General features: G+C 34.5%; 3 protein-coding genes across 3 annotated transcripts; 2 read left to right on the top strand and 1 right to left on the bottom strand.

Annotated features, from left to right (window-relative positions):
* The first annotated feature begins 4,500 nt into the window (after positions 1–4,500).
* LOC142976235 (protein takeout-like) lies at positions 4,501–16,534 on the top strand. The gene is made up of 5 exons (XM_076119517.1): positions 4,501–4,640; positions 7,849–8,071; positions 14,445–14,575; positions 15,719–15,874; positions 16,227–16,534. Exons 1-5 carry the CDS (start codon positions 4,589–4,591, stop codon positions 16,376–16,378), a joined length of 714 nt encoding a protein of 237 aa, XP_075975632.1. The 5' UTR covers positions 4,501–4,588; the 3' UTR covers positions 16,379–16,534.
* A 128-nt stretch (positions 16,535–16,662) lies between these two features.
* On the top strand, positions 16,663–18,769 carry LOC142976234 (ribonuclease P protein subunit p40-like). Its single transcript, XM_076119516.1, has one exon. The coding sequence runs from the start codon at positions 16,937–16,939 to the stop codon at positions 17,957–17,959; it is 1,023 nt and encodes a 340-aa protein (XP_075975631.1). The 5' UTR covers positions 16,663–16,936; the 3' UTR covers positions 17,960–18,769.
* On the bottom strand, positions 18,497–23,281 carry Sod1 (Superoxide dismutase 1). The gene is made up of 4 exons (XM_076119519.1): positions 23,061–23,281; positions 22,539–22,589; positions 20,070–20,240; positions 18,497–19,185 (listed from the first exon to the last, which is right to left on the bottom strand). Exons 1-4 carry the CDS (start codon positions 23,121–23,123, stop codon positions 19,006–19,008), a joined length of 465 nt encoding a protein of 154 aa, XP_075975634.1. The 5' UTR covers positions 23,124–23,281; the 3' UTR covers positions 18,497–19,005.
* Between the last annotated feature and the right edge of the window lie 372 nt (positions 23,282–23,653).

A 23,653-nucleotide genomic window follows, 5' to 3' on the forward strand; every position in this document is an offset into this window, starting at 1 on the left:
TTGTAACATTAATTATTGGTACTCTGCTCTTTTTGGTCACAGCGTGATGATATATAGCCTATGTCCTTTCTCGGGTATCAAAATATCTCCATACCAATTTTCATTCAAATTGGTTCAGTAGTTTAGGCGTGATTGAGTAGCAGACAGACAGACAGACAGAGTTACTTTTGCATTTATAATATTAGTATGGATATGCATCGTCATTTAACCAGGGATATTTATCACAGTTAAACTGAACATCTATTTAATAAGTTTATTTAGTTTGCAATTAATAAGAGGTTCTTTGTACGAGTCAATGCATATTTGTATATTTGGCGTTCAGTTGAAGGACTTGCGATATACTCCATGCTGCATTGTTTTGTTCAATATCGTATAATAATATGGAGTTTAACTTTATCCCGCTTATTGCAATTTTTTTATAATAACTTCTTTAGTATTACTTTAGAGTAAAATCATGATATCATAACTAAATACCATAGAAATGTAATGATTATAGTGTGTTTGTTTATAAGGATAATCTATCTAATGAAACTAAACTGATGTGAGGTATTCTTTCATGAAATAAGGGATCCATTACCCATGAATTAGGTTTAAAGATTTTCTCATAGGAGCAGTTTTTTAAAACGTTACATTTTTTGAGGAGGAGATTTCTAGAAAATCCTGGCACTTTTTATATCAGCAAATGGTCGGGAATTGAGCAGATGAAGCCGCATATAGTAGTAGTATAAAACAAATACGCACTGGGGAAAAACCTCTCATAGACGGAAATTAAAACGATATGCAAATATTATGCTAGCGGACCAACATTGTAAGGATTATGAGAATAATAAGAAAAATGCTTTTAAAACATCAGTGCAGTACTTACACGTAGTATCTAAATATGTATGTATTGGTAACCAGTGCTAAGTTCCGGGATGTGTGGATGGGTGATCATATTTATACTGCGTTCCTCCGTGATTCGGAAAGCACATTGTATAGTGAGTCCTGGCCATGTCATTTTCAAAAATCTTTGGTCAGATCAGAAAGTCTGGCAACCAATCTTACCAAAAGGTATTGTGTTATAATCCATGCAAAAAGGCTGTGGAGATCCAATGGGCAGTTGCTTCATGTAAAGTACGCCAAATCTAACATAGTTAAAAGAAAGATTAGGCTGATACATAGCAAGGTAGAGACACATGATGTCACAAGCAAAGTTCACATCACTTACATGAGTGTACAACTAAGTGCAACAAAACAGTTCAGCTACATTGACGCGTCGGCCAATTATCGCTTACTCATTCCTTCTTCCTATTACATAAATACCATTCATTGTATTATGTCGTAGGATTGATACTATTGTCCTTTTGTCGTAATGCCTTGTTATTGTCCTGTCAACAGTCTTAGAAACTCTTTCAATTAGCTTGTGGCCACAGTTAATGTTAATTCAATGGTGTATTTCCAGTGGTCCCCTCTAACATTGTCCCCCGGAGTGACAATTGGCGGAGTGGACAAAAATTAGGAAAATTCGGCAGAAAAAGGACAACTTCGAATATACCAATTCAATAGAGGTGAAATAAAATTAATGGTCGCGATATTTAACTTAACTTATTTTTATTTGTTTTAATTGCACGTTTGGCGCAGTGGTTTAAGCGGTCACCTCGCCGCAACAACCGTAGCGCCGCGTGTGGTGGGTTCGAATCCCACCCGGGACAAATCTTTGTGTGATGAGCACGAGTATTTGTTCTGAGCCTGGATGTATATGTATCTATATAAGTATGTATTTAGAAGTATATAAGTATGTTTATCAGTTATTTGGTTACCATAGTACAAGCTCTGCTTAATTTGGAATCAAATGACCGTGTGTGAGTTGTCCAATGATATTTATTTATTTATTTCCCGTATGATAATAAAAACTCATTTATGTCTTACTGCTGGGCAAGCTTCTCTCCCCGAAATGAGGCAGCGGCTAGGGTTTGAGCACTCTAAGGACCTATCTAAAAGGTTCTGTTCAAGGGGCGTTCAAAAATTACCTTAGATTTTTTGTCAGGACATTATAAACATTGCTTAGAGTTTAGAAATTGGAAAGCACCACATAAACTAAAATTCCTTATATCACAATCCATGGAGAGTTCAGCTCTAAGGTTTTGTGTTTAACTTCTCTCTAAGCATAAGCAGTCCTTTAGCTTGTCCAAAATAACGAAATAATACTAACCACGGCTTGAAAGAGTATCAGAATAAACTTGAAAATAAGGGTGCACCTGTGTGTTGCTACTTGAAACAAACTTCCGCACAGTTTATAGTTTCAATGAAGCTAACCATGATTGAATATCGGGCAACGATCATGGTTAGCAACATTTATTAAGTACATTCTTAAACTACTAACTACTTGGTAGGATTTTAAGCGACAGTCTCTATATTTTGGAAGGGTCAAAGGTCTTTTACGTACTAGTCAGTTGAATCCATTAAGACATGTCAAAGACCCGGTTTTGACCGTAGTTTGACCGTAGGAAGATTGTCTTAAGGTTGTTAACGTTTAACAGTAAAAGGTGTTAAGTTTTAGTTAAAAACATTAATAAATCAAATGTAATGTTTATTTAGGGTTCGTGTTTACTATCGTTTTAGTTGTGTCTATATTAAGTGACAAAGCTTTTGTCGTTTTTCGGTGTTGTTATTAAGAATCTGAACCAGACAACGAAAATAAGGTTTCATCCAATTTGTAGTTAACTTCCAGAAAAGCATTGATAGACTTCCTTGTTATAATAGACCACCCTACTTCATCACAGTATTTACTGTAAAAAATGCAAAATAAAGTTTATTAGTCAGAACCTTATTTTATAAAGCTTTATAAATCTTATTATTAAGAAATAACAAGGTATCTAAGGCCGGTAAAATTTAAACGAAATTTGAAGTAGTGTTGTAGAACAATATAATAGGAATCTTATCAATTAGTTTAATAAAACAAAATATAGCAGAGAATTTGAACCCTTGAACCTCTTGATCGAAAATCCGATTCCTTGTTGAATAAGCTTCTTTGAAAGTACAATAAAACATTATTACTTAAAACTTTGGTAACATTATTCTCTACCAAAATTAGACATAGTTAGAAATATGAAAAAAATCTGGGATTATACCAGAATCCCTACTTTAACACTAACCACTGTAGCTCACAACAAATGTTAAAGAGTAATAAACAGATTATGTAGATGACAATGCAAACGTTTGACTCGGCCGCGGTTCAAAATTCAAGATCAAGGCTGTTGGTATGTTATGATGTCAAGTTTGTACATTGTTAAGGCGAAGCACGTAAGACAACCTGTTCGGCAAAGGAATTCTACGTCAGAAGGTAGTCAGTTCGATTTCGTAACTCGGAGAACGGAAACGTTGACGTCAGGTAGGCCGATTGTACAAACATTAGCTAAATCCTTTGGCGGCATGTTTTTAAGAAAGAAAACGTATATACAATACTAAAATTGTTAACTTACCCTTTTTCGTAACGTATAGTAGATTCTGAATAAATTTCTGTACTTAAAAATCTGTTTCTGTACTTAAGTAGCAAGCCGCTGCAAGAAGAATACACATCGTTGTTGATTCGTATCAGTCATTTGAGCTTACCTCCTATGTCCTTTCACTTAGCCACTAGCTGCTATGTTCAGACAAATAAAATTAAAGTAGAGGAGAAAAGAAGACTGAAGAGTTTGTTTGTTTGAACGCGCGAATCTCAGGAACTACTGAACCAAATTGAAAATATATTATTGTGTTGTTTTTCCATTTATTGACGGCTATAGGTTCTGTCACGTGATGCTATGATTAATAAGAGTAAAGCAGCAAGCAAAATGTTTTAAAAACAGGAACATTACAAAAGTCCATGTGAACATGAAGTCACAAGCGACCTTAAGTATTGAATTACTGGATGCGCTCTTATTTATTTGCTTAGGTATATGAAATAACAACAGTCCTTTTTTAATTCCTACTGTCTCCAATGAAACCTTCTCACGATTTATTACTTTTCACTGTCAGCAAGGATGCTTATGACGCTGGCTGTATTTTGACTCCGTTGTTTGATTTGTGAAGGTTTAAAAAGGACAGGTTTCAATCAATTGCGATTTAGATTATTGTTTTATACTTTACCGTTATATTATTATACTTTTGGTATCTTCGTTTTATTCTTGTTATACTTACTGGCATATAGACACTTCTTTTGTATAGAAGTGCAACTTGAATTATAGCTGATCCAACCATCGCGTACATATAAGATTAAAAAAAAATGTCTTTTTGATCCCAGTTCTCCATCTACCACCACACTAAATTTCATAGAATCGGTTCAGCGATTTAGCCGCAAAAATCTAACAAACAAGCAGTCAAACATTTAAAAGTACCATGTCAGTACATAAACAACACATTTTTTTAAAGTAATATTTTTGTATTTATTTTACCACCCTCACATGCGTAAGCAAAACGTTTAAACATTTTAAACTTAAATAAAATCTTGTGTAGAGCGTCTCCTTAACCGTAGCGTATAACATGTGTATGACGTCACGTAGTAGACATATAAGTTGAGAGTGGTCTGTGCGTGCATCACTTTATTGTGAGGAACCAGCACTGAGCAGACATGTTGCGGACACTCAGCTTTATCGCCTTCGTCGTTGCCAGCCAAGCCGCTGGTAAGTACTTAGTGAAATATAACGTAACTTACTTCTTACTTAACGTTTTTAAGCTCTCGCGACTAGTACACATCATATTATAATGCAACGGGTCTTTCTTCTTGCTTTCCAAAGGGATTGGTTACGAACTTTTTCCCGTGAAAATATTTTGAGTGACTGAGATTTTCATTGAGAAAATATTTTGACTAGATTAACTGACTATCGTGTCAGTTTTGTGAATATAGGTTTTCCTTTTGATGTTACATTTAATTAATTTGTAGTATCCCTGATTAACTGATAATAAAAAAATAGGTACGTGTACAAATTTCTACAATAAACCTTTTATAATTTTAAGCTAAGAATAGTTAACAATCTTCATTCTAAATATTTAAGAGTAACTAAGTATATCTTAATTTGTTAATTAAGAACATTTCATTAAAAAATTGAATATTCCTAAACGCTATGCTTGACTCAGGAATCAAACCTTAGACACTTCATAAAGCCATTAATGTCATGTAAATAAGTTTTATGTCAATTCTTGCGCAAGTGACATGATTATCCATTGTTACCGATTAGTCATAAAAAGTAAGTATAGCAATTTTAATTAACTTACTTATCGAGAGTTCATTGGACATTGTGTACGAGTTGTGGTTAAGATTGCAATACAGTGGTCGCAGGTTTGAATTTCATACGGTGATCTACTAACGCAAAATATACGTAAAACCAGACTATTATTTAGTTATTATAAATTTCGTTTGTTTAAATACGATAGCCAAACCGAGTTTTATAAGTTTTCGGAATTTCAATAAGGTCAGAGTTCTTTAGAATAAAGATTTAAAATATCCTTTAGGGTTGTTTAAAATTTGCCTTATTGCCGACTTGTTAGTTAAAATTCTTATATTTTGTATAATTCTAGTTAGATAGTATTAGAAGTAAACCTACTACTTGTCATCCTATATTTAGATTTCTTAGTGTCAAAGGTTTTAATCTGCCCTAAGATGTTCTAACTGATAACAATAAAAAAATCAAATATTTATACCATGAAGAGACTTTTAACAGCTATATAATTAGTAAATATTTATCTAATACTTAAAAAGACTATGTATACACCACCACATGGCACAGTTTTTCATCCTTGATATATTATCTTTAAAATACGATGTTGTTTTTGTGGTGATACTACAGACAGTCTAGTGTTTTTATTTATTGTGTCTATGTTTCCTGTCTAGAACTTGTTAAAATCTCGGTTATAAATATTTAAGAAATATATTTGCATAAAATTTTATACCTACTTAAATATTATTATGACAAATATTACTTTTAACTGGTTACGAAAAACATAGTAGTAACTGGTTTCTGTACGTAAATTCGCTCGCGTGTTAAGATTTTCCGACATAATAAATCTCTTACACATTAATTCTTAACTAAACTATTTGTGTGCCAATTGCGTTTAAGAACAGCAGGGAAATAGGCTGGGAAATACGCTAGAAGATGAAAGTAGTAGCCTAGGTTAAACTTTTTTCAAATTTCATGGTAATATTCTATATAGCTTTCATCGAATTTGGATTTATAAAGAGGATAGATTTTCAAACAAACTTTTGCATTTAATAAATTTTAATGGTTCATCGATACGAAACCTTTGCAAGTCTAAAAATTGTTTAACACTTTTTTGAGACCATGCAAAGACCCTAAACCGCTCTTGGCCAGCGTGGTGGACTATAAAGGCCTAACACCTCCCTAGTAAGGGAGGAGACACTTGTCCGGCAGTAGGACTGTATCGAGTAAAAAAATATATCTTGCGACATTAATAGACTTAAGAAACTTACTTAAAAAATCTTATTTTCTATTGATCAACAATAAGTCAAAGTAGGTACGAACCGAACGGTACGTAGATGAGTTTGTCTAAAATGGCTTCGGCAGGTAATTAAATAATTAGGCCTTGTTGTCATCTTAATAGTATAATATGTTTCCGCTACCAAATTATGCAAATAACATGTAATTTGTATAAACTGGAGTACAATAACCCTGACTTGTTAAATCACTTCATAAATATACATAGACTCTTTTAAGTTAAATGAGGCGGACGAATATATCAACATTTGATTTTTAAAGGAGAATGGGCACTTCTGGGCGTTCGGCGGCCATTAATGAAAGTAGTGTCAAATTAAAGTAATGATAACTAGGAACAAGTTTTACTAAGAACGTTTCGCTGCAATCCTTTTAGGTAACAATATATTTACATGTAAACATAATAGAATTTCATAGAACATAATAACGATTATTTCGTGTCTGTAATGCATTTAACGTTGTGTAATAACGTTACATCTTCTTATAACGATTGCAATGCCATTAACATAAACAACAACCGTAACAATATGAATAGACAAAGAGCAGCATTCCAACGTATCACCGGCGATCAGCCTTTTTTCGACGATTTTCCTAATCTGTCAGAAGATGATGATGATGTATGAAGTGAAGTAAGCTCGTAGTTAGTATGCTATCTATCTATCTATTATATGGTTAACCTAGTGTCAAAGTTGTTCAAGCCACCCGAAAGGCCTTTGACATGGCTTAACGACTGTAATCTTAGTTGACAACAACCGGGACCGACATTTTACGTGCCCTCCGAAGCACAGAGACGCTCAGTTCAAATACCACTATGCGGGCACCCATCTATAGAATGACCGCGCCAACGGCTGCTTAACCCACAGATCGTATACCGACCAGTGAGCGCAACTGGCTATGAACGCCTCGTTATTGAGCTGAGCATTCAAGACAGGCTTCTTCTAATAAGAAGAAGATCATAAACAACAGATAAGTCGTCTCAGTGAATATGTGATAGAAGAGCAAGATGTTTACTTGTTACGATATTTATATATTTACTTGTTATGATTGTTCGAATATTAATAATGTCTATATTTGTATGCAATATAAGAAATAGTACTTTTTATTTAATCTCCGAATATAAGCCAAAATATGTTTTTGTACTATTTAAAGTGCTCAAAAACAAAAATGTATTTTATTCGTCATATAAGTGTGTCGCGGCAATTAAACTTCTACAGAGTAATTATAGGACCAAACTACAATAAAAAATACCAAAATCAAGTATGGCCGCGGGTCGCCCAGGCTCCATACTATTTTGCCCATTCTCCTTTATTACTTTTCAATAATATTAGAATTTATTGCTAACTGTCACTCAGAAAATACAACCCATCGCTTTCTTTTCCAGAGGCGCCTTTTATAAAGCCATGCAAATCGGGTGACAACCCATGCATCGTGGCGTCAGCGCAGGCAGCAGTGCCTTTCATAGCACCCGGCATTCCGGAGCTGGGCATCAAGTCTTTGGACCCTATGGAGTTTGACGTCATCAAGGGAGACCAGGGAGGTCTGTCGCTGACTTTCAGAGATACCACCGTGACTGGCATGAAGGGATGCACGGTTGAAGCTGTCAAGTGAGTTGGTTTGTTTTACTAATTGGGACTATTTTGAATGCTTCTTGTCTTTTATCAGTTTTACCGACTCAATTGCATTAAATCACGGTATTAGTTGATTGAATAGTGACTTACTCGCTCCCGTAATATTTTTTACACTAGACGTCTTCAAGTTGTGGGTTTTGCAGTATATTTAGGTTTGTAGCATTGATTTTCGTCAAATTTATTGCGCGACACTTTATATGAGCAGATGAGTACCTAGAATGAGTAGATGAAGATATAGAAGGAAACGGTGGATGTCTGCTTCTTTACCGTTTTGAGCTAACATATTTCTGCTAATTTCTTCTCTTAATAGCCGGAGTGTAGAATGTTTAGCATACTAAATTTTTAAAAGACGCATCATGTTGTACTATTTCTAGTCAATTTCAGTTATATAACAATAGTCAAAGCATCAGCTCATTATCCACATACGTGTCTGAGATAGTGACATAATGTTTCGCACACTAAAAGCTTGTTATCCTTGTTGAAGTTTACCTAATTCGTGCTATAATCAGGTCTCTCTATCTTTTATCAAGTGCATGACAAGGACGTACATAGTTGAAGGTGGTCATGAGTCAGTTCCTTCAGGTCACGGCTATTTCGTGGTAATTGTTAAAACAAACATTTTCCTGTACTTTAGCCTAATTGTGTTTATGTTTGTCCTTTGACTTGTGACATTCGTGTTTGTGAATATTAGTCAGCTTATATTCTACTAGTGGACCCGCGCGGCTTCACTCACGTATTTTTTTTACCCGTTATTGTCCCACTGCAGGGCACGGGTCTTCTCCCAAACGAGGGAGACGGGTTAGGCCTTCAGTCCACCACGCTGGCCAAGTGCGCGAGTTCCCGCGTATAACTTGAATAAAAGTTGACTTTCAACCACCGATTCTAACCCGCTGGGGGATAGTTAATTTTAATCTATCTCTTAGAGTTCAGCCAGCGTTTGCAATGTAAGCCCAAAACTGTGTTTATTTACGACTTCGCATTAGAAATCTTGAAATTTTAATTATCGGTGGTTGTCTAATATAAATATGAAGCTAAATAATTTATATAGACCTTCCTCTAAAATCACTCTATTTATTTAAAAAACTCCATCAAAATCTGTTGTGCAGTTTTAAAGATCGAAGCATTCAGACTTAGGGCTCTTTCAATTTAGACGTTTCGTGTCGTACGGCTGCCGCACGTTAACCGTGCCGCTGGTTATAGCCCGCTGCCGTACCGCTGCGGTACGTTAGCCGTCCGACACCAAACGCCTAAATTGAAAGCGTATCTGACTGCCGTGCGTTTGTATGTTAGTGTTGTTTTAAATTCATGTGACAGCAGTGTAGCCATGGACTCTGACGAAGAAACATTACTGTTAGTGCTCCTGTTAAAAAATATCAAACAGAAACAAAAACGCCGCGCCCGTAAAAGAACACTACCGATGTTTTCATTAACATGTAATTTTGGTGATTTCCATATTCTTTATCCTAGGTTAAAACAAGACCCAAGCAAATTTTTTAATTACTTAAGAATGTCAAGAGAATGTTTCTACGAATTACTCAATGATTCAATTTCATTTATAAATTCTTCCACGTCTATATCATCCATTTTAAGCAAATAATAAACATGAAAATTCAATGAAATTAGCTGTCACGTTTAGTCACCGCACTATTCAACAGCGAAATGAACACGTGGAGCTTGCGACGTTGCCGTCCTGTCGTCGTGCGTTCTCGGTACCGACACCGCACTTTTGCCGCACCGTGCGATTTGTATGAAAACAAATGACCGTCCGTGCACCGTACGACAAACGCACCGTTTCGGCACTGCTGCGGTCCGACACGATACGGCTAAATTGAAAGAGCCCATAGGGACAGACGGGGGAAACGACTTTGCTTTATTCCATGTAGTGATTCAAAGAGCTTAGTAAATAGACGATAACTAAAGCAATGAGCAATGAATAAGCACATTTGACTGCAATAACATTGCAACGTTAGAAAAGCAAAATGATTGAAGCAATCGGGCGAACTTTAGAGTTTGGACTTCCAATTAGGTACATTAAACACTTTAACTGTCTGAAATCCTACGTTGCCTAACATAGGATTGCAAGTATTGAATTGCCATACTTACATCAGTATTACAATATGTAGTTTTGTAAGACTATCGAGTATCAAGATTTTGACATTTATAGTGTAGGTACTTAGAAATAAATTTCTACGGCACCCGCCAGACGTGCAGATCATATAAAATATTAAATTTTCATGTAGAATTTGCCGATAACTAGCTGGTTATCGCTACTATTAGAAAACTGTTCTACAAGTTAAAACTTATTAAGAGTAGCAGTTGGTCGTTTTGAAAGCAGAGTCTCGTAAACGTTTGAGAGGGCTTTCAGATTTTCAGTTTCAGTTCTGTTTTTATATGCATTTAAGTATGTACTAAACTAATCATTGCATTGCGGTTTAACCTTGACGACACAATAGACGATTAAATCAATAATTTCCTATATATCTTCGTCAGTCATAGTCTACGTTTGTATCTGTTTTTAAACAATACTTACATACTTTAAACTGACGATAATTTATAATACAATGCAAGTGGGTCTAAAACGCATGGTAAAGGCAAAGCAACTTTTTAATTACCCGACGTTTCGGACAAGACCACACTGGAAAATGGTTAATTAATAGGTTAAACTTCAATTGTGTGAGACCTATAACTGGCTGACATACGTTTAACATTTTATCCATTTATTTTGAATCTATTGCAATCTACATTGTGAAAAACAGTTTTTATTAAAAATATCCTTCATTTCACACGCTATTTAGAAATCCTTAAAATCACGTAGTATTTTAAAACCACTAAGATTTCGAAAAAGTTGTTGTTCGTGACAAGAAACGGCAAGAAACTCACGGCTTGTTCTTTAACATTAGTACTAGCATGATACCTACTCCTAGTAATGCAGTGTAGATTTATATGGATATGGAAGTATGTATATGCACGGAAATAAATAACATATTGAGTTAGCGATTCAAAGAAACATCAATAATTTAAATAAACATTGTTTATAGATACAATAACATCGTAAAAATTCCGTTCTCGCGAACAAACCCGGAAGTAAGACGTAGTTTTCACGGAACTTTGAGTGAACGAGTTGTTCGTTTATTTTGTGTTATTTACTTGACCGTGGGATGGCTTATAAGTTATTGAATCGAAGAACAACTGTCGTGGTTTATAAGAGGTATCTTTAGCATTTTAAGTATCAAGCGGTAAGAAAGATTTGCACAAATCTAAAGGGTTCTTTGATTGTGCGTCTATCAAAGCGTTTGGGAATTATAATTAAAGAATCTGAACGTAGATGATAAATGGAGATAATTGAAATGACTACTCCTTATTTCAGATGTATACGTTATAATTCGGGGCTCTAAACTAAGTATATCATAATGTTATCCATATTGTATTGTGAGACACGCGGTTATGACCAACGAAAGACTTGCACATTTATTGATCGAGCTATATTTATACTCAGTTAGACAAATACAAACGATTCCCGGTGTGGGGCAAAGCACTTTTGGTAGTTTATAGTTTATATAAGAATATTTTTAATAGTGGCCCGGAGTCTGAAAACGTGCCCGGTATATGACAATTGGCTCGCTAATGTTATTTTAGACTGACATTGTCAATGACGAAACGTATATTTGATGCACCTCTGCCTACATCCTCGAGTGTAACAGACATGATATTATGTATGTATGTCAACCTTGTACTATTCTTTATTATTTCTCTACTAAATCGTTGTATCAAAAAATGCCTAGTATTTTTTAAACAATTTAAAAACCAGATCGATTAGTTGACACTGAATTTAATAGCGAGTCCATCGGTCAGTTGAGTTTAAATGTCACGGAGAGGTACAAATAAAGTAGTTTTCCATACAAAAATAACTGGTAATTAAGAACTTAAAACTGGCTTGTGACTGTATTGAGTGAAGATGTGATTATTTACAAAACAAATAATGTTTCTTTACAGTCTGAGCTGTAGCGTATACGACTGCTAATTATAGTGTCTGGTTTGTTCCCGAGTCGGTAAAAGGGCTATTTAAGTAGTATTTTCAGCATTGAAATCTTTTCTTAATGGTTAATTTCTCGTTCGTTTATTAGCGTGTCCAGTATACGACAACAACTCGCATCCTATTACATGGAACATTAGTAAAATAGTACATAAATTAAATGGCGAAACGTGGGAGCATTTTTTGCATGTCTTCCATCATCTTCGAGTATAAGTTACCGATGTGATGTAAAAATAATAACCAAGCAACGAAAAGTCGATTAATTACTAACTTAAAGGGTAAGTATATTTTATAGTGTAATCGATAGGTTTAATCCCTAAAGGTTGCCAGTGTAATTAAATTGCAATAAGTAAATATACCTTTTTAATTAAAATAAAATCATTTATTTTGTTTAAGTCAAGTATTTAATATCGTATTATCCGTCAGAGTTAACACCAATTCGTAGCCTGTGATTTTGGATTTGGCTACAATAAACCGCAAAATTTACTGATATGGTAACACATCTATGATTTCGACTTCACACAGACGTATTTAGGAACTTTTTATCACGTTATCTGATACTTGAAATGTATCTTAAAGTTCCTTGTAAATTATTTTAATTGGCTTTTCACTAATATGCAGTTTCGAAAAAGACACATCTCTGATCTCACATAACAAAGACAAAACATATTTCCTTTTTGAAATTGTAAATCAAACGGAAAACATACCTACCTACTATTTACTCTTAATTGAGGATGAGAAAAAAATGTGTTTACTTCCTATAAACCTCTAACTCGTAGGCTATTATTTTTTTATATGGATGTTGAACATAACTATCGTAATAGTTATAACGAAGACGTATCATTATCCAATCATGGTTTAATTAAATAAATACATCAACGTTCATTCTTTAAATTACTTTGTTTATATTTATTGTAGACTTACTTTTGCCCGCGGGTCTGTGCGATAACTGCATGTCTGGAACAGTGGTGTACCACTATTTAGCCGGTTTTTCCCGAAGATTGAAATTGAATAGGCAAAGATGTATCAAACATAAACTATCATCAAAAAAATCCTCAACAATTCACGGAATCAAGTGTTTAGGTACCTGTAAATGTCTTTCTGCTGACAATGTAAAGAGTAAAGTCTCTCAGTCAAGGACATGAGTACTTAGAATGAAGTCGTAGAGTTCTCGTAAATTGCTCGTAAATCACTAACTTAAATGAGTTCTGTCGGCGTTTGCACTTGATTTGAGTAATCATTTGTTTAAATGCTTCTGAAGTAAATAGCTTTAAAACTACTTGTATCAAAGTATCTACAAAGGTACGTGATGATTTCGTTGAGGGCAACAGGATTAATATTTTTAATTTGATAATAAGATAAGTTGTTGATTGTAAATAAGTAAAGAAAAGCACTCCATGACGCAGTGGTAAAAGTGGTCGCATCGATATTAGTAGGGTCGTGGGCTCGAGTCACGGTAAAAAAGAGCGTTTCACAAATATGTGGGTAGCTGTTTTCGGTCAAGTTGTATTTTGTTGTTTGCATGATTGTAAAAGGACCCACGAAACAATGCAATCCATAATGTGAAACAAGTCTTAAAAAAGGTAAAACAGTGATTTGTAAAAGTTCTATTAAAGTTTTCATATATAAATAACAGGTGGTCTTGATCGGTACATCGGCTATTTATAAACCATAGCATAGTAACATACTAACATACCTACTCGGTATAATTTTGTTGATACGTGAGAAAAAAATCCTCCTTTTGCGTCACTCGACCTGTTTTCGTGATATTACAGGCCTATATTGTAAAGTACGAGTCACGATTCAATAGTTTTTAAACCGTAAACTTAAACAAAAAAACTGTTTTTATATTACAATTATTTACGTTTTTTCAAATAGTTATATAGTCCAACAATGTACCTATATAGAACTTTGGAACGCACGATTTTTCTAGATTATGAATAAAAATTCTGTGTATTTCCAAAATAAGGTTACTGAGAAAAGTTTTCTATCAGCTGCTGTTTTCGTTACGCTTACGGTTCACTGATGTTCTAAATTCTACATTCTGTATACCTCCGCCAGCCGCTGACTTAGCATACAAGTCTCTTTACTAAGATATTGGACTATAGCACCTATGTATACTTTTATCTTAGCAACACAAGTAACTACAGAGAAAATCCCACACAAATACGCAGAATTGACGTCACGATTAGCTAAAGTTGTTTAGTTTTACGACCTACGTGCAAAAATTCCACATTAACATAATTAATGGCGCTAAGCAGTCGTAATTCACACAGAAATGGGCAGAATAATGAGGAAGATGTTGTTTCCTTTCAGACACGACCTGAATAAGGGCAAGCAGTCGGTGACGATCAGGTGCAGTGTGGACTTGAAAGGACAGTACGCGTTGGGAGGACAGCTACTTGTGTTGCCTATTAGCGGCGAAGGAAAATACCACATTACGATTCGTAAGTATAAACTTGTACTATAATCTGTGGTAGGTACTCTCTTTCTTATCTTTTGGTTAGTGGTCAAACTAGTGTCAAAGTTGTTCGAGCCACTCGAAGGCCTTTAACTGTTTCTTAATTGACAACAACCGGGAAGGACTTTTACGTTCCCTTCGGAGCACGGAGACGCTCAGTTGAAATAAGACGCCCTATCTGCAGTACCTACTTACTTAATAATAAGTATTTAGCCTATCCTCCAGCGGGCCTTAACTGGAGAAGAGTAGCCCGCGACAGAATACAATGGAGACAACTAGAGGAGGCATTTGCCAGAAGAATTACGTAATACCTATGTTGTAATATTCCAACAACAACACTCATGTAAAAATCAGAATAAAGGGCTTTATTAATATTAAGTTTATCCTCGATAATCTGTCGTTAACAGACTGCCTTGAGTAATAAGAGGCTAAGAGACGAGTCTAACAGAAAAGTCTAATTCTTATAGAAGTTAGAAAAGCTTAATAATCACTCTGCCCGACACGAGAATCAAACCCAAGAATTCGTGACAAGCAGTCGCATACACTGCCTCGGACAAATGTACCTAATCAAAACGTCATTATCTTACTGTTTATGATAGGATTTAATAGATTGTATCTTGAAAGCCTTCTGAAGACGATTGAACAAAAAATAACGGCCGCAACCAAGTGTAACTTTGTATGCTGTAATAAGTATAATTGCTGAGTGAAAATGAATGCACCATTGTTGTTTAACCATTGTATACAAAATAGAGACAATTTTCTTTACATTAGTCGTTTATATGACTAAACGTTGAGAAAATAATTAACTGACATAAAATTATTTAATGTAATTTTTATGTGTTTTCAATCAGTTTTCATTACAATGTCTTTAATCGCTCTTGCATACCTCTTTGTCTTGGATCGGATCCGAATTCCCGTGGCAGGGCAACCACGTTAACGATTCCACTAATTCTTAATCAAAATAATTGTTAATTATATTAAGTAAAATTATAATATCTATTTATTGTCGTTAGAATTGCCTACTACTTATCTAAGTACCACCCGCTTGAAAAGTCGCGTTAGTCCAAAAAAAAAGTTATTTCATGTTACTTGTAACATTCTTGTGATAAATTTCTTTTTTTCTTTGCAGAGGACATAATAATCAAAGCATCAGCTAAGGTGGTGACAGTAGACGGTGAGGACGGTGAGAAGCACTGGCACGTAGACACATGGCAGTACTCCAGCACCGTGAGGACCAACGCTAAGTTTGAGTTCGACAACTTGTTCAATGGAAACAAGATTCTTTGTAAGTACCTATTATAAATAAATCTTCGAAATGTAGGTATGTACGCACATAACTTTTCAACAACTGAACTAAAATAGATAATTCTTTTTTTAATATGTTTGTAACTGCCGGGGCAAGATTTGTAGATCGATGGGATCAAAATTCCCACGGGAGTCCAGGACAAAATTGTACTATACTCGGACGAATTTGGACCAGTACGCTAGTCAAAAAATATAATATTATCAGGAAATTGATATGGTCTCTACTTCAATGGTAAACAATAGAGGATACGGAAGTTGGCATTGAGTGTCAATCATGGCAAGTGTATATTAATTTCGTCTTATGTCTAATCATTTTTCTATTTTATTTGCAGCGGACCCCTTACACTCCTTCGTAAACGCCAACTGGAAGGATGTCATGAATGAAATCGCTCCTCCCATTGTCAAAGCCATTGTTACCCGCGTCATTGATGCCGTCAAAGCTCTCTACAAAGCCGTACCTGCCAAGTATCTTGAAATACAATAAATAAATCCAATAAACTAACATGCTCAACAGGGTAGAAAAGAGCACAAAGTATTAGATTATTTTTCCAACTTTCAAGTTTATTTTGCGTAGTTTGTGATATTTTTTATAAGTAGTATTAGATAGAATTTAGGTATAATAAATATTTTTAATAGAAAATTGTTTTAATTATCCCCATTATTTATGTCCTTGAAAATATTCTTATAATTTAGTACGAGCAATTATTATTGAGATTAAGAATAGTGGCACGTACTCGGCCGCAAATGGTAATCGAATAATATAAATCTAGTCACATGCAAAATATCTACATATGATTGACCACGACAATGTGTATCGCATAGTAAGAGTTTCGCTTTACGACTCACATAAACTTGTACAGGAACTTGATTCGAATGAGCCACGCATAACGAAACGTAATTGGAAATGTCAATGTCAAATGACAACCTTGTCAAGAGTTGAGGTTATAGTTACACCGAAAAGTTGGGTTATGTTTATTTACTTAGTTGAGATCTGTTTAAGTTAAAACTAAATATTTGCTGGATATAATAACAAAGTGCAAACATGTTGTGCCCAGAAGTGTGGAACTTCCCACCGCCAAAAGTTATGGAATCAAAGCGCGAACATCAAGACATAGAATCGGTACAAAACACTGTAAATAAGAACTGTTTTTATAAAAGTTTAATCATTACGTGTCCTGATGAGATACAGCCGCCAAGTTCTATTCAAGGAATGGTCTCAGAAGACACCGATTACTACAAATTATCAGAATGTTCACTGACAGAATTCGTAGAGCCGGTTTTTATTGAAAGTTTTGTCAAGAATGGTACAATTTACTGTTTAACTGCCGACCGAAACTGTATTATACAAAATTGTGCTGCTATAACGCCAGACGGTGTACTAACACTACATATTCTTGACTATATCTACCAAACATTAGGTTTTGAAGGCACTAAACGACCTCATAACTATTACGAAATAAATATTGATCTGAAAACTATAAAACATAAACAAAAAATAAATTCTGGGTTAAGTAAACTTGAATTATTTGATTTTTATATCATATGGAAACCGAACAATGAAGATATTTGTCCGTCATCTATTGCAAAGTATTTCAGTGACCGAGATATCAATGTAACAGTACACTCTTTGAGCATAAAGAATATATCACCAGATATAACAGAAGTACCAGCAATTAAAGACGTTGATAGTGACGAATTGGCAGAATGGATTGGAATGCTAGCACAAGAAGCAGAATTAGACCAGAAAGAGGCATACATAAGCTCTTACAGCCAACCGGAAAGTATAAATGCATTGAAAACTACAAGAACATCAGTGTACATCGTCAAAGGTTTTATACCGTCATTGTTAATAAGCAGTTTGTGTGAAGAATTAAATGAGTACATAAAATCAAGAGAGATGGATAACTTCTGGGCATCAATAAGTCTTCAAAGTGATGAGAACAGTTTATGGCAATGGAACAAAAGTAGTCCTAAAATGTTTCAAGCTCATGATTCATCTTGTACTATATTTTTTACACAGCAAGGTCATATTGAGTATTCTATAGGACAATTAAAGTATTCATAGAATAAGAATGTTTTATTTCTCTTAACCATCTAGAAATTACATATATTATGCACATGATCTATTCACTTGTTTCTAATAAACAGGGCCACAAATAAACAACTGATAATGGTCATCTTCCACACTTTAGTATGAGTGGTTAAAAATCAAGATAATCTATTGTTTACTGCACCCACTTTCATACTTTCGAGTGCACAGCTAACATTTCAAAATTCAAGATGTCTTATTATTATGGAAACTTTTTGATATGCTGTACTGAAATATGTAACCAAGGCTACCTTTGAGGTAACCTGTCAGAGGGTACCTGTCCCTGCCAAAGGTTTTTATGCCGGGCCCGCGCCGCATCAAAAATGTCCCATCTGCCGCGTCATATTAAACGCGCGGTGCGTCTATATCGCGCAGAGCTTCAGTCCGGCTTACGAAGCTTCAAAAATTGGCGCGCAGACCTCCGTTCTGGCATACGAAAGATTAAATAATTGTTCTCATTCAAAGAAAAAATGAGTATGTATTGCCTTGCAGAAGGAAAAAAAAATAAAAATAAACACGTCAATTTATATTTTATTGAAACGAAACATGTACAGACGACATAATACACCGTGCCCTGCACCGAAGATAAAAAATTAAAAACAATTCCAATCATTTGTTCACTGAGATATGCCAGGAATGCTATAAATAAATACAACATCTATGTGACTTACTTTCTAACTACGAGTTAGGATATATGCAAACTTGCCTTGCCTTACAAACCCTGATAGATTACATAGTATTAGACATCCAAAAGATTACACATAGGCACATACATTTACAAGAATTGATTTAAAAACAAAGACAAAATAGTACCTTTTGATGTACAGTACAAATTTTAACACATTATAAAGATGGTGAAATAACATGACCGATGTTTTCAAATCAATTCTACATCTCAACCACATAAAATGCAAAACTAGTTCGCATTATATTACAGAAGAGACATCTAACAGCTTCGAAAGCGAAAAGGTGTACCCTAATACTAATAAGAGGAGGGTCTAAGGACAGTATATACAAGATATTTAGGACTTGGCCAAGCCAATGACACCGCAGCCAAGACGGGCACCAGCATTGCCAGTGGTCTTGCTCAGCTCGTGGCCTCCCATGCCAAGGTCATCGGGATCCGCGTGGACGACCAGGGTACGGCCAATGATGCTGTTGGGTCCGGGGACCAGGGAGATGGCTTCATCTTGGATGCACACCTGTAAAAAGAATGGTTTGTTTGAGTATTCGATTGAAAATTAACGATATTTATTGAATAAACTACCTGTTTATAGTACTTGTCAATATACATTAACTGGTGTGAATAACAAATAGTAAGAATAAGTTTTAAACACAATATGATGAACTAGCTGACCCGCGCAACTTCGCTTGCGTCACAATAAGAGAGAACGGGTCAGAATTTTCCACGTTTTTGTAACACTTTATACTGTTACTCTGCTCCTATTGGTCGTAGCGTGATGATATAAAATATGCTTTTTTTCACGAAAAATATTCTCAAAATTATTTAAATCTCTTAATATAACGAAGTCGCGCTAAGGCATATCCGCCATTAAAACAGTTGCCATGACAACGGATTTTTGTTAATTCAATGTCATTATAATATTGGTTATTCGCGACTTCGTTCGCCACCTGAATTTTCCCGGGAAATGCGTCATTTTCCCGGGGTAAAAAGTAGCCTATGTCCTTTCTCGGGTATCAAAATATCTCCATACCAAATTTCATGCAAATTGGTTCAGTAGTTTAGGCGTGATTGAGTAGCAGACAGACAGACAGACAGACAGAGTTACTTTCGCATTTATAATATTAAGTATGGAAGTATGGATTACAGTTGAAATTACGATGCTTTAGGTACTACAAACATCTTAATATTGTTGTTTTTGTTTAGTAAGGTAGAAATCATCTTATAACTTTTGAAATACAAGAACACCTAAATTAAATACCTACTCTGTTACCCTATTACTGCATCATCCTTACTCTGCGAGGTTCAAATTTTAATATTTACGAGACAACATTTCTCGTAAATATTAAAATTTATTAACGTAAAAATTAGTAGACACCAAAAAAAGTAAAACAAGAAATATACCTTGGTGATTCCACCGTTGGTTGTGGCCTCAATGTTGCCGAGATCACCAACATGACGGATGGAGGATGTGGGGCCTCCATGGTCCATCTTAGCGGGGTTGAAGTGAGCGCCCGCCGACGTGCATCCATTCGTGTTGTCGCCGAACTCGTGCACGTGAAAACCGTGCTTACCCTGCAAGTAATAAGGTTTATTTTAGCTTGATGAATAGTTAATCGGCTTAATTTGGTTGGTGTGAACTTTGGTCAATGTTCAACAACTGGAACTAAAAGCAAGAGATCTTTACTCAATAACTTTATAGGCAAACGATAAATAAACTTAGTTCGGTTTTCTAAAAAAGGTGAACAGACTTAAGGCTGTGCTCTTAAGAGTTTAGGCACTAGAAGGATGTACAGAGCCCTAACCACTTTTAATGTTAGCAAGATTTTTCAATATTATTTTAACAGCCTTGTAGGTGTATGGGAAAAGTGACTGCCCGGAAATAGTTGAAATACATAACATGAAATAAAATTTTACTATTTTCTTCTTATCACCATAAGAAAAAATAAAGCCATACAATAACAACCAACTTTCTATTCAATTCATACTCAGTGATAGCATTCCTTTAATTAGAATTGATAATATTAATGTATTCTGTACGGAACGGAGTAGTTACGACATCGCCGTGACCTCGCCTCGCGTGGTACTTCTTGATAATGATTGTGTATATTAATGTTATACCTATTGACACGTCAAAATAGCAGTGTCATTTTCAGTGCGACTTATATTTGTGCTAATCTTTAAGATGTTGAACATATTTTTAATACTTTATTAAATTGAACGAAAATATAGAAATTCAAATCGAAATAAATCCTTTCTTTTAAGTCATATTTATGCCTAATTTTAAGCAACTTAGTCTTAAAAAATAATTTCTTCAGTCTATAGTTGATTACTTTATCAATGAAGTGACTTAGTACTTTCTTGAACAAGTAGGATTCCTACAATGTAAAATGTGAATATACAGAAAAACAAAGAATGTCATAGCAGCAAAATGTGCAATTCTGTCTGTCTTATACGCTTTTTTATATAGGTATACTGCTGAACTGTTACAAGGAGATAACTAGTTGAATATTGTAGAACCATTGTTATTTTTCACAATAAACTTGAGCAGGGCTTTATAGGTCAGCTATCACAGAAAGTTAAAAGTAGCATAAAGATAAGAACAGTAAACAACACACTCGTAATTATGAATTATGAAACTCAGCTTATCAATATTTCATAACAATGTTCAACACATACCATTTCAAACTTTATAAATTGCAATATTTTTTTATCAATCTGAAATACATAATTTTTTTTTAAATACAGGCATTTTTATCAGAATGAATCTTCACTACTATAAATCTATACTAAGATAATATTTAACTTGTAATCATGAGTTTTTTAAACAAATATTTATTTTTAAACATATACCTAATATGTTGCGACTTTCCTGTTACTATAATCCACATGTTCAAAAATATTTGCACTCGAAACTTATATGAGTTTCTTTTTTCCTATGTTTTGTGATGCAATATCTATTTATTATGATGAACGGAATGAAAAAACTGCTTCTGGAGAGTGGTATGTATATCCAGCGGATACTGAATCAATTCCCAAATCCAAAACAGCACCATAAGTGTTTTACTCATTTATATTAGTTTATTCTCAACAGTACTCTGGAATTTGGTATTGTGTCTTGATATGGCAATAGGCTTGCTTGATATTTTATACACCTATAGATATTAAAGGCATGATAATAATGTATGTATGATGAACAGGTGTGCGGACATTACATAACTGATTACTACTATATAGAATTTTTATAATTTTCCATATTCATTATTTAGGTATGTTATGTATGTTTGCAATTATAAGTGCATGTGTATTTTTCCAGAAGAGGGAAATACTCCATAGCAAATTATGTTCCACATTTCTTAAAGATGTGTTAAGCCTCTAAATAGCACTAGCTATTGGCAAGCATTTTATTAGGAAAAAAAAATTTGATTAATAATTATAATTAAATCACTTAAATTTCATTGTGGTCTTTGTATTTCTTTTGATGGCCTTGTACATAAGTGTGTTTTTCCATTGAAATAGGTCAGTCAGTCAAACACCACTTAACTGTTTAAATATGCATAGCAATTTAAATTGCATACATAATAAGGTGATAAAGTACCTATACTACAGTCACTAAGTATAAAAATGTAATAACATTTTTACCAATTAATCAATTATTATCTCCAAATATAAATACATGCAACATAAATATGAACTAGAAAATTAATTCTCATACTGTATCTTTATGAAGCATACCAAAAAAGGGTATGAATTACAATTAAATAAACTGTAATTGTTGAGGAAAGTCCACCCAATCAATTTCAAAAGGGTAGGTACATCTAAAATCAATTGCTTGCATGCAACATGTTTTTTTTAATAACATTTTATACAAACCTTCTGGAGTCCTTCCACTTGACCAGTGACCACTACAGGGGACTTCTCATCCTGAAAATATAAAACACAGATTATTATGAGCCAAAGAGTAATGATATTAAAAGTGTTGAGATTAAAGTCTAGTTTCCTAATGGTACAGGTGAACAGGAAAATGTCATACTTCCTATCATAGTATTTTTTATTATGTAAATATTTAGAAATCATATCGAAATATGTTTCCACTTAACTAGCTGGTGCACAATAAAACAAGCATAAGCACTCATGAGGTCTAAAATGTCAAGATTGCAATGTAATGTACGCAGCGATCGGCAAATACCTACTTATGCAAAACTATTTACATTTCATATGTGTTCTAGAACCGTATACCGGCGAGATAAGATTATGTAGGCAAGTAGCCACTTAGCTCGTGTATTTTTTTATTTCCACAAGTTATTGATATAGAATACTTAAAGATACCTAGTCTTGCGCGTCAAGGTCGCATTTTAAAACGTAATTATATCAGGTAAAAAAAGAAAAAAAAACCTTTTGGTCGAAGAAGACTGTGCCCTTCACGTCGCCGTTGATTACACACACTGCTTTAGGCATTTCGAGTAGTTTTTACTGAGTAAATCAAGTTTACAGCACTGCACTTCTATAAGCGGCAATAAAACGGTGTAACCGCAATATATCCGGTAATGAAATAGATTGACTATGATTTAACCGAGTCCGAAGGAACCAGAAAGAAAATGCGTTTGACAGATTGCCGAAAGGACCGAGAACTACGCGTTTCACGTTTCGTTTCGCAGATGGATTAAATAGAGTAAAATAATAACAGCAAATCGTTAATTACTATAAGAAATTGGGCTTCCTCTTACTTTGTGATCACAAAATACAGCTTAAAGAAAACATTTCTGTATAAGAAAAAACGACATACAATGAAAAGATAAATACAGTAGGTGGTTTCACAATCGTGACATGACTTTCATAAACGTCGCTGGGAAGAACCAATAGATTTTTATTCCTAATAGTAGCGTTTGCATTTTTTTCTTTTCAGGATTTTGCTTACAAATGGAATATTTAGATTGCAGAATAAAACGTTTTTTGATATCTGTCAAATTAACAGTGTGGTGACTGTC

This window comes from Anticarsia gemmatalis, chromosome 10 (genome assembly GCF_050436995.1).
Source record: "Anticarsia gemmatalis isolate Benzon Research Colony breed Stoneville strain chromosome 10, ilAntGemm2 primary, whole genome shotgun sequence".
NCBI lineage: Eukaryota > Metazoa > Arthropoda > Insecta > Lepidoptera > Erebidae > Anticarsia > Anticarsia gemmatalis.